Below are 12,241 nucleotides of genomic sequence, written 5' to 3' on the forward strand. Positions count from 1 at the left end.
AAATACTTAATAAAAACATGTAATAAACTGGTCTAAATAGAATTTTTATAGCTTTAATAAGGTATTACACTGAGATAGTTTATAAACAAAACGTTATTAGAGAACGTTGGAATTGTGAAATAACAGAGACCGAGATTTCAACAGCATCAACACGGTCTACATAACTGCTATTTTTTCTTCCTGAAAAGGAAAGTGTAATGCAGAATCTATTAGCCAGAGATGCAAGAATTTTGAAAGAATGTTTCATTTTAGAAATAATTAGACTTTCAAAAGCAGAAGCACTAATAAGGAAGTGTAAGTTTAATATTTATTTTAAATATATTTCTAAAATTATAGAGTATAGCATGTGTCTAGTTAAATAAATTTGTTTATCAGCATTTTCTTTTTAGATAAAAGCCCCATTAAAGATATTCTAAATTTCCACAACTTTTTCTCATTTAGTTTCGTAAACTCTCTTTCTCATACTGAAAATAAACATAATTTTTGAAGCATGAAACGCATTAATTTAACATTAATGGTACATTTGCTGCTACAACAGTTGGGTTTTTTAATGCATTACCACTATTTATACTAATCAATTTCTCAGAGGATAAGCTGTATACTCTATTTTAGTTGTTTATTCCCCTCCAAAGCGGAAAAAGGCTTTCAAATTCAAATTTTGTCCCAGTTTGCGCAAATGTTCTGCTATCAATCTACAGTCTTAGACGTGATGGCCATACTGATGTTGATATCTTAGGCGAAGCAAAATTCCAGAAATATCTTTTATATGGAAAAATCTTAAAAGTTATACAGATTTAAACATTGAAGTATCCTAAATTTTTTGAATTGTTTCTGTCTGCTATGAAGAGAAAGGGGTTCATTTGAATCTATTTCAGCAAATGAGATAGAATTAATTATTATAGAAAGAATTATTATAGCCTCTTTCAGAACAAATGTTAAATTTAATTGATATATGTAATTCAGAAATTTCGTCTCATTTCTATAATATTTGAAAATTAATTTTTAGAAACTGAAATATACAGAAGTTCTGTCAGTATAAACTAAATTATAATAATATCTGAGAGTGATTTTCGAGTTAATATGTTTGTAGTTTAGTCTGAGATATTTAAAATTCACAATTATTTAAAAAAAAAGAATATATGCGATTTTATAACTTCTTTTCCTCCTATATATATATATAACTCAGTATCTCAGTAATGTCAATTTCTCACTACAGCATTAATGTACACTTACTAATGAACATCATGAGGTTAAAATAAATCTTTTCTGAAATAAATTTCTGTCAAATTCCTGCACAAAACTATATAAGCTTTGAAAAAGTTCTCAGATTCTCTTCTTCCAATTTTTTGCCTTGCTGTAATGAAAACATTCCCTGATCATGGAATTATCAAAGAACCTTCAACAGCTGCTAAATTTGAATCTTTTGCTTATTAACGAAGAAAAATAAAGCTACGATTTAACAAAAAATCCTCATGGCTCTATTTTTAAAAAGTTATAGATCCTATACATTGTTTAATATATCTATTTTATGAATAATTCAAATAAAATTTCCTTACCTATCCAATAGAAAACATAAATGTTCTTATTTAAAAAACATATTAATCAAAATTCGTCAAATCAGAAAAATAAATTCATTCTTGTTTTTTTAGATATTTGTTAGAAATCGTTTGATAATACAATTAAATATTAAATTATGTGACATTCACATCAGACTTTTACATGTCAAATGATCGAATGTAATTTGTTTTGAAACCAACATCTTATAGCAATTATAATCAAATATTCGAATCCTTACTATTTATTTAAATGATTTTTTTAGCTAACATTATTTAACATTTTTTCATCTATTTTAGAAACAGAAACGCATACAAGGAGATTTTCGAAAGCTGCAAATACTAAGAAATTTAATAAAATATAGAAATTAATGACTTCTTTTCCAAAATTTATGAATTTAAAAGTAGCTTTTAATTTCATCCACAATTTTTGTTTTCTAATTATAAATACGGCCACTAACAGGATGCATATGTTAAGTAAAGTCAAAGTAATAAATGTGGCTAGTATAAATTTTTCATGAAAAAAAAAAAAAAAAACTCGATGATTATTTTTAATAACTAATTTAAAATTCTGGTTAGTATGAGTGAAAATTAATCATGAGTTTTATTAATTACTATCCTGTTAGTAGACTAACTGATTCACCGGGGATATTACTTGTGCGTCCTTCAATTAAAACTCTCACGCATAACTTAACATTCATAATTCAATCAGGAAAATATTTTTAAATATCAGTTGTGACATATTTTAAATCCAGATTATTTTAATAGTCTTACACAAGTTCTGTTCATTCTGTGCATGAAATATCCAAATAGAATCAACTCTTATTGATATCATTGTTTTATTCAAAATGCAACTGTCTGGGTTATTTAACATTCTCGATACTGCGATTTTTCTGTTCCTTAATAGTAGCCTTGGGCGACCAGTTGTTTATTAGGAATATTGATTATATATGATTGTGGAGAAATCACTTAAATGCAACTTCATGTTCATGTTTCCACCAAATTATCTGTCATTATTTCAATCGTCTTATTTAATTTTTATTTACAGTGCACATAAACTTTTTAACGGAAACAGGACCATCATATCGCTAATAAAATCGTAAATATGTGATTAATCTATCTTCTAAATTTCGCGATATTGTGACTTCATATTTTTAGTTAGCTTGTAAACTACATAAATATTAAACAGATTCCTTTTTCCTTAGCTTTCAACAATGGAAGAAAATCAACGATTATATATTTGGTGAAACAATGAAAACAATTAGAATTTCCAGATAACAATATAATCTATTTTTGAAAGAAAGCATTTTTAAAAAAGAATTGACAAAATTTAGAAAAATTTTGCGCAGCTATTAAATTGGTATCATTAAAAAGATAATTTTTAAATTTTGAGACGATACAAAATTTATTTTTTGTAATTATATTTTCGGAAGTTATTTCTGAAAAATGTCAAATTTCAGCATAAGCTTTAATTGATTAAAATTTCGATAAAAAAATCCGAGGTGTAAATTCCTATTCCTTTTCTTCAAAGTATATATGTGCCAGATTTGGTAGCTCCATATCAAACGGTTTGATTTGTAGAAAGTCAACACACACACACACACACACACACACACACACACACACACACACACACACACACACACACACACACACACACACACACACACACACACACACACACACACACACACACACACACACTTCCAACCTTATTTTTAGTAAAGACATAGACTAGCTTTCATTTGTTGATAAGAAATACTCATTTCTTTAATACCTACCGACACAAATCATTTGACAAAACTTCGAATTTCGGACTTCTCAATTTCAACGACTTCGCCTCGATAACTCTGGGTCTTCATCGGACATTTATTTTCGCAGTTAAAGCATTTGAAAAACATGCCACACTCGATATCATTTAAAAAATAGAAAATGAGTTTTGCTGAAAATTTTAATAGCACAAAATTGAATACTATTCAAGTGAAACAACTCCATAAAGATACTTAAATAAAGAAAAAAAAACTTCATTAAATTATACGCCTTTGACGAGCATCTTGCATTATTAATGTTCAATTTCTTATTCATAACTTGGTATTCATTTTTTCCTCAATAAAATATTTATAGACATGAAATTGTGACAGACAAGTTATAGTTTTAAAAGCCTTACAACCATTTCACTTTTGTGTTTATAAATGTAATAAAATTGAGTTCCATGAAATGATATCGCTAATTTACTCATTTTTGATTAAATAAAATTTTAAAAAAAATTACTCAAATATTGAACACTGTCTCACTCCAAAATATATGTTCTACATTTGGTAGCTCTACATCAAACGGTCTTTCCTGTAAAGCGCCAATATGCAAAAATTCTCCTTTTTTGATGCTAGCAATAATATACATCGAAATGGTTCGAATTAAAAGAGTCGTATTCATGAATAACATTTCACATTATAATTTTTCTCTGTTTTCTTCACAATAGAACTGATCCTTACTCTTATAATTTTAAACGAACAATTCTTGTATATTTAGAAATTTATTTCGTATATTTTCGGAAACAATTTGGATCAAATTTTATATTAAGATAAGGGTTTGCTTTTTGAGTTTATCTATATAGGTAGCTTTTCTGAAAAAATATGATTTTAAGCAAAAAATCATTTTTTTAATAACTAATTTTTAGAAAAAGTATATTTCGCATCAGTATATTTCGAACTTCCGTATCGAAGTGTGCGCAGTGCAATAAGTATAGTGTTCAAAACAACAAGAATGCCGCGCGTGTTGTGGGTTCTCGCTCCGAGTCGAGCTTGTTGCTTTATTTTTCTGCTTCTCTATTTATATTTAATATTTTTGCTTTTTAAATGTATCTATATAGGTGTTCTTCCTGAAAAAACACGATTTTACACCCACGCAAAAACATTTTCTTAAAACTAACTAGTAGAGGCTCTTTCTATCTGCTCTTATGCTGACAATGTCATATGACACAATCTCGTAACCGATTTCACCTTGGTAAAATGAGTGTAAATTCAAAAATATAAGTAATGATATATAAACTGTAAAATGAGTGATGTAATATAGCAGAATTTTTTGAATAACATGTTAATCTAAGTGCATTCATGATTTTTCTTTATTTAAATGACCAGTTCATATGTAGGTAAGATTGAAAAATACTCATATGTAATCAGTATGTGATTCGTATCTAAATATTTTCTCCGAAAAATCACAATTAAATAAAAACTGCCGAGCGAAGTTCGTTCTTCCAAATATTGTACATCAAACTGAGCAAACATATTTTTACACAAAAAATAATTGCAATGACAAAATAATCAATGCATGCTTTTAAAAATAAGGATTAAGACTAAAAAACTGATTTCCCATAACTAATTTTTACGCTGAGTATTATTATTCTCAATGTCTATTCTAAATATATGAGCTTTCAATGCACGAGACTTTTTGTAGTGAGTATCTCTAGCAAGAAACACCTTGAGGTTCAACAATGCTCAGGATGTTTCTCTCATCAATGCTTTCAACACTGCTTTCTCAGAGGAAAACGAAAACTTAGACGCTGAATCACTGGCTTTCTTTGTTCTCGTACATTGCATGAGGGTGACAAAGGCAGTAAACAACTACAAATTTCTTCTCGCTCATTAGGCTGACAATAGGAAAACTGCGAGTAAACGTGTCAGAAAACCGTTGTATTGAATATTTCCTACGTATCACGAGAAGTATACGGAATTTAAAGAAATATCGGGAATTTTTTTCATTTTATTTATATATATACAGTGTTTAGTTTTGACTTTACATTTATCTCATGATGCTATTCCTTGCAATAAAGTTTTTTTTATTTTTTATTTTGAACCCATATATGTACACATATATGAAAGAGACATGTAACAGAGAATGAAGCAATAACTAATGGTTAGTCACAATCGTATTAATTAATTATTAAGAAAGTTTATCAAATTATTTTTTTCTTATTAACTAGAAGCTGTGCCCGTTTAGCCGGGCTGTTATCCTATTAACAGTTTCTAGGGTATTATAATTACAGATTAACTAATGAATATTGTAATTGAAAATATCATGCGCATTGGCATAGTGCCTAGGAAATAAAGAAGTAATATGTAAAAAAAAATTTTAAGTGAATTCCTGCTTAGGTCAACAATTTTTTTTTTATTTTAGTTACTTTTTATTAAATAATTACAATTAATATAAATATGTATATACTATGACAGAATTACAATATTAAGTGGCAAAATAGAGCTTGGCGACCATTTGGCAACATGGCTACGGATTTGGCTACTTTGGCGATCATATAGAAATTACTGGACAAATTGAAATAATAAATTAATATTTTAAAAAAATGTATTAACATCAAGTGTCATCCACTGCAAGTTTAAAAAAATGTATTTGAACTTCAGTGGGTGAATAAAAAGTATTTGATTAACGATTGTAAATTTGAACGAGATATATTTAGAGAGAGTATGAGCTAATAGTAGGAATTGAAAAATATGAATTGCAGTACACTTTATATATAAATACATAGTGATAGTTGAAGTTTTGTCTCCTTAGAATGGGATTTCTCACCATCCGTAATGTTCACGAACATTCAAATCAAAACTAATTTCTAAAATCATTTAAATATAAAATAATAAAAATTATAGATCTCAATCATTATTCTTAACTGCAATCCATTATTAAACATTATAAATAAAATGTAAAATTTACGATCCCATAATTAATTTTTATTCGCCATGCTTTATTTACATATTTATAAATCAATCAGTTTAAACATGATTACTTACTAAATGCAAAGCAAAAAAGTAGGATTTACTCATCTGATAACAGTGCAAGATCAAAGGAGCGGAAATATTTTAATTCCACTCGGCGTTACTGATGGCTATAGATCATTATATATACTGACACTCTAAAAAGTTTTTGGTAACAATGCTATTAATAATTTTATACTATTAAATTTAGTGCATCCGAATTTCATATTGGTTCAAGACCTTAACAAGGTCTTTTCCAAAATTAAACAGTAAACATGTATGATTTTATAATATTAGCTGAAAAAAATTCTCTATTAGAATTTATGCAATAGAATTTAGGTATCTAAAATTAAAAATATTAATCTCATTTTTTTCTACGAAAGGATGGTAATTATTATTTCATTTGCAAAATAATTAAATTAATAATATATTTTCTAATTCATTAGTTTCGGCAATTTAAGAAATTAAAGCTTGATGCGAGAGTTTGATGACTGATATGATGACTGATGACTTTGTAAAAAGTTTGAAGACTGACTTGTCATTTACAATCAGGTGCTTTTGGTTTATAGCATCACTATTTGCAATAACGGATTATGAGAGTTTCATTTATTCCTTAATGGTTTATTCAAAGCATTTATAAAATTTATTGCACCATAGAACCTCTTTCAAATAAACTTATCTAAACTTAGTTTTTTAAATAAATAATTTCATTTCGGGGAATTACATTAAAATTTTTTAGAATACGTGTAATAATTATTATTTAATAAATAGTCTTTCTATTAATTATTAATTAATCTTTCATTCTCCTTTTCATATCACTATGTGCATGTGTAAATTCGGAATGAATTGCATCTTAAGGTAAAAATTTAGAGTCAAAGCTAAACACCAGTTAAATGAAACAAGAAGTCTTGTTCTTAAATGTAAAATTTTTTAAAAAAATTCTTATAGTTTTAGCTATATGTAGGATACATTATATATGGCGGATTTGTGTCAAGGTAACTCGCACCTTTCCTATTGTCAACTGTATGAGCTAAATGAAATTTATGGTTCGTTACCGCCTTTATTTATCACTAATTAGTTATTGACAAGCATAAAGACAGCCGGTGAATTAGCATCTAAGTTTTCGATTTTGTTAGAAACAGCATTGTTAAAATCCACACTAATTCTTAGCAATGATACTCATTACAATAAATATTGAAAAGTGCGGTTATTTAGAGTAAATATTCAAAATAATGCTACCAAGAAAAAAATCTGTTATACGACATGTCTATTTTTTGAAATCCTAATCTTCCCTGTTAAACCATACAATGGATATTTAATCTCTTCAGCTATTGTTTATATTCAAGAACGCATACTCAGTTAGATAGACTTTTTTGGAATAAGTAAGTCTATTATTAAGAAAAAGTTCTATAAATTACAATGTTTATTTTTAAATGTCGTCTTTTTTGCTTTCCCTTTTCTAGAAAGCCTGTAGGATTTTTGGATTATATTCAAACAGTTTTTTTATAATATTATTTTTGCGTCGGAAAAATTAGGAGTATTTGCTATAAATGTTTTAATGCGAAAAATACAATTAAAATTAAAACGAATTTACCTGGATGATCCTAATTTAACATAAGGGAAATATTAATTAGAAAATTAACAAAAAGTCGAATATTTTGTATTCCACTTTTATTTCCGACACATTATGTATGTTCTGTAAATATTCTTTGATATTAAACTTTAAAAAAAAAGCTGTCTGTTTCCAAAAAACCATTTTTTTTTAGATTCATTAATCTGCAAATAAGGGAAACTTAAAAATGTCTTTCAGATGTAACGAGCGACTTTCCTCAAGTTAAAATAATTAAAAAGGGCACAGAAATTCGGAAGTATAGCACATTCAATTTTGAAGTAACTTGAAAACTTTATTTAACAAGAAAGCTACTTTTTATGTTGTGCCGTAATTTTTACTCAGGATTTGAGGCCTTACTTCACTCTCCATACCAATTCCAACTCCATTCTAATAAGAAAGCGAATAATAAAAGATGCGAAAAATTGAATTTTAAGATTGTTTCATGTTGAAAAAGATTTCCGTTGATGTAGATCAATTGGATTACGATTAAAGCTTTTTTTCCTCAAACAAACATTTGATATAACTTTTTACAGTTATGCTATAATTGATCAGTGCTTAGATATAGTGCTATGAAAGTCTGGCAAAATTTTCCCACTGTTTAATTATTGTTATGGATTGAGCCGGAATTCATGTATGCGAACATGGTAAATTCAAGCACATAGAAGAAAATAATATTTTTTTGTCCTGTTTGTGGAGTATAAGATAAGTATGGAGAAAGTGGAATTTGATGGAAATATATTTCGAATCCGTTTCCTCAACATTCTGTCAATCTTGTAACATTGTACCAAATGGGCTGTTTTTAATGCAAGACTTTGTAAGTTAAATTTTACCATACGATTGTCCGTTTTTGTAGAAAATTTGCATTCTCTTCGATATCGTAACCAATGTATGCTTTTAACTGAGAGCAAATATATTTAGCTGCTAAATAATATTACGAAATTCTTTCTTGTTATATGGTTTTTATAGCCGTTTTTAATATTTAAGAGTCGTTATATATTAAGCCGTTTTTAAGAAGATACCATCACAGTAGTTGTCATCAATAATTATTATTCTATTGTTGAATTATAATATTGTATAACTCCTTTTTGAAGATCGAGAAATTTGGCTAGAAACATTGTCCTCCCGTTTCTGGAACACTATCAGTTATATTGGCATACATATATTTTTGTTTAAATCACGGAAAGTTATTTTTTACTCGGATTCTAGTTTCGAGCATTTCTGTGAATGTCTCAAAATTTCTGATTTTTACTTCATTCCTTACATACACTGAAATGAGTGTGTCGAAGGCAACCTACCTCAGTTTTTTTTTTAAATTTTGAATATCAAAAGTTAATGCGTCACTTGCTTAATCGATTATGAATTATATATGAAGCCTTATGGTAATCTAATTATTTCCAGGATGCTACAAGAAGTTTATCAATTTTGAAACCTAGAACATACTTAACTTAATGACATAATTAACAGATAACACATGCTTTTAATATTTCTCTAATCTACAAGAATATTTTTAAAATTAATTGTTTAAGGATTATTCAATGTTAAATTAATTTCTGAGATCAATTTTTCAAAAGCCAAGCTGGTAGAGAAAATCAGGACAATCAGGAAAATTCTGAATATTATTGTAGACTTTACAGAAATAAATAAAGGTCAAGAAAATATATTTGCATAGTTGTTAAATATCAAATTTATAATTCAGAAGTTTTTTAAGACCATTATCGAAAAATAATATTTTAGAACGAAATTCTATTAAATAATTTCAGAGAGTCCAAAAATCTAATATAATTTTAAAATATATTCTCAGTAAAATAGTAAAAATTTATAAATTCAATAAATTTTAATGAATTTCAAATCTAATATTGCGAAATAATCTTAAAATTAATTCAAAGTTAAGTTTTATATATATAAAGATCTAAAAATAAAATTTATAATTCTAATAACATCAAGATAAAAGGCAGAATAAAAGTTGGAATATCAATAACAAACTTTATATAATAGAAATAATGAAAAGGTACTGATTTACTAACTAATTCAACTTTCTTACCTTTACTATCAAATTTTTGTACTTATATTGTAGCACAGAGAAGAAGATCCATAAAGGAAATTCTAGAGCTAAACGTCTATGTCGTTTTCTCTTTGAATTTTATTAAGAAAAATTGGAAAATCAGAGTTCTACAGATACGAATTATTATTTGCTCGTTTTTCAAAGCATTTATTTTAAATAATATATTTGCTTTCATCGCTATTGAGCTTAAAACTTCTAATTTGGAAGAAAACTTTCTAGCTCTTAGTTTTACGTTTCAACATTCTAGAAACTTTACAGGATTTATACATTTAAAAATATGTTGAAAATAAATGAAGAATATGAAACAAAGCAAAAATTTACTAAAGCAAACTGTATTCTTTATTTTAACGAAATAGAATAAAAAAAATAATAAACGTGTTATTTTGTTCTGCTCTTTTTTACATTCATATCAGAACAATTTATAACATCACTTCAAAATGCATTAAAAATTAAAGTTGTTATATTAAATATTTATTTAGGATAAAAATCGTCTGAGAAAGAATTTCTCATTTAATAACAAAAAAATAGTCTGTAAAAGTTTATCATTTTTTTAAATTTATGACAGCTTTCTTTACTGATTTTCATAAAAATCGTTTGCTATTATTGTTTTCTTAAATTTGAACGAAATCAATTTAGAATATAGTGTGGAACGCGACTGACATTCATAAAAATCTGTGTCGTTAAATGTGTAAGAATGTCAAATTAAATTTCTTAGTTATCTTTTTTATATAAACTTTCCCTCATATTTTAATGTATATGTATTTTTATAGCTTAACTGTTTTTTTTACTTGAATAAAATGAACTTCCGTAAGTATTTAAAATGCTTAAAAGCTATTCTTGATTTTTATACTATTTGAATTTAAGGTTAATTAGTTAAAATAGAAACAACCTATTCTTAAATAAGCTATTTTTTGTGGAGGATAAAATTTTACTAGAGATATAAAGACAATTCAATGATTTAATAATATTTACAATTTAGCAAAAATTATTTAAAATCTATTTTTGATTAATTTTAATTAATTTATCTTTTCAGTAGCAAGACAACAGAAGATGAAAATGAAGGGGATAGAAATGCGAAGCACCAATCTTTAACACCAAGTTGGAGTGTAAGTATGTTTACTGCTATTTTTTTTAAAATATTGCCTTATATATTACAACATTTTCGATATACATACATAATTAATGTTTTCATTCATTAATTTTTGTTGTTCACGAATATATGTTGCATTTTAGTTACATTCATAAAATGTTCAGCTTTATTATTTTTAAACTCATTATCAAATATCTCTGAATAATAATGATCGAAATGGAGTATCCATATATTTCACATACAAAAATAACTGTTATGGGATGGGTTTTAATTGACATTTTCTATCTGCTGTATTTTTGCTTGCGAACGATTTTTCAATATTGCGAACACTTAGTATGTTCTAGATTAAGATTACATTTCTATGAATGCTTATTAATTTCTGTAAATGCTATTTTTCTATCATTGAAGCGCAATAAAGGTAAATTCCAGTAAAAATACTTACATTTTTAAAAATCTACTTTTTTATTAATAGCCAATTCTTAATTTAATACTATATAGCAACTATTTAAAAAAATTACCTGAAACCTTTCCTTTATTAAATAAACCTTATTAATATATCTTTATTAAATAAATTCCTAAATTGTTTGATATAGTACATATTTGGTTTCCTTAAATACAAAAATAAATAGCCGGTATTTTTTCATTTCATCCTCCATTTTAATATAGAAAAAAAATGGAATTTATAAATTTTCATTTTTTTGAAGTTCTAAGAAAATAAATCTCAGTTTCATGACCAATTTCAAAAATTATGAAGACTTGCTCGTATGTAAAAATGTTATTGATCTAGAACTCCTGGGTAAATGCTCCATATCATTGATCTGCCAAAGCAACTCTATTCCTTCTTTTAAAAAAGATATTGAATGAAGACTAATAATCTAAAAACTGTTAATATTTTTCTAGTTTTGCAATCATCAAGCGCAATCTATATCAAACTGTTAACTTGAGATGAAGAATTCGTGCTGAATTTTCAGCATTTTTAAAGTAAAGAAATTCCTGCGAACCTTTATAGATATATACCAGAATACTTCAAATAGAAAAAAGAGACCCATTTTTAATGTTCTTGTTATGAGCGAATAGTGAATTGTTTTAGTATCCTGCAAAATTTCTTTTTCTTTTTCTAGTTAAGCTTCTTTTTATATTTCCTCGAATCGAAAAGTTATAAAA

At 26.6% G+C, this 12,241-nt stretch overlaps 1 protein-coding gene across 2 annotated transcripts in view; it reads left to right on the forward strand.

The window, feature by feature from the left end:
* The window catches only part of LOC129968759 (diacylglycerol kinase zeta-like), a 121,939-nt gene that overhangs the window by 4,884 nt on the left and 104,814 nt on the right, over nucleotides 1-12,241 (forward strand). For both annotated transcript variants that reach the window (XM_056082984.1, XM_056082985.1), the window contains one exon: nucleotides 11,021-11,093. In XM_056082984.1, coding sequence (XP_055938959.1) covers nucleotides 11,021-11,093 — 73 coding nt within the window. The remainder of the gene's footprint in view (nucleotides 1-11,020; nucleotides 11,094-12,241) is intronic.

This window comes from Argiope bruennichi, chromosome 5 (genome assembly GCF_947563725.1).
Source record: "Argiope bruennichi chromosome 5, qqArgBrue1.1, whole genome shotgun sequence".
Taxonomy (NCBI): Eukaryota; Metazoa; Arthropoda; class Arachnida; order Araneae; family Araneidae; genus Argiope; species Argiope bruennichi.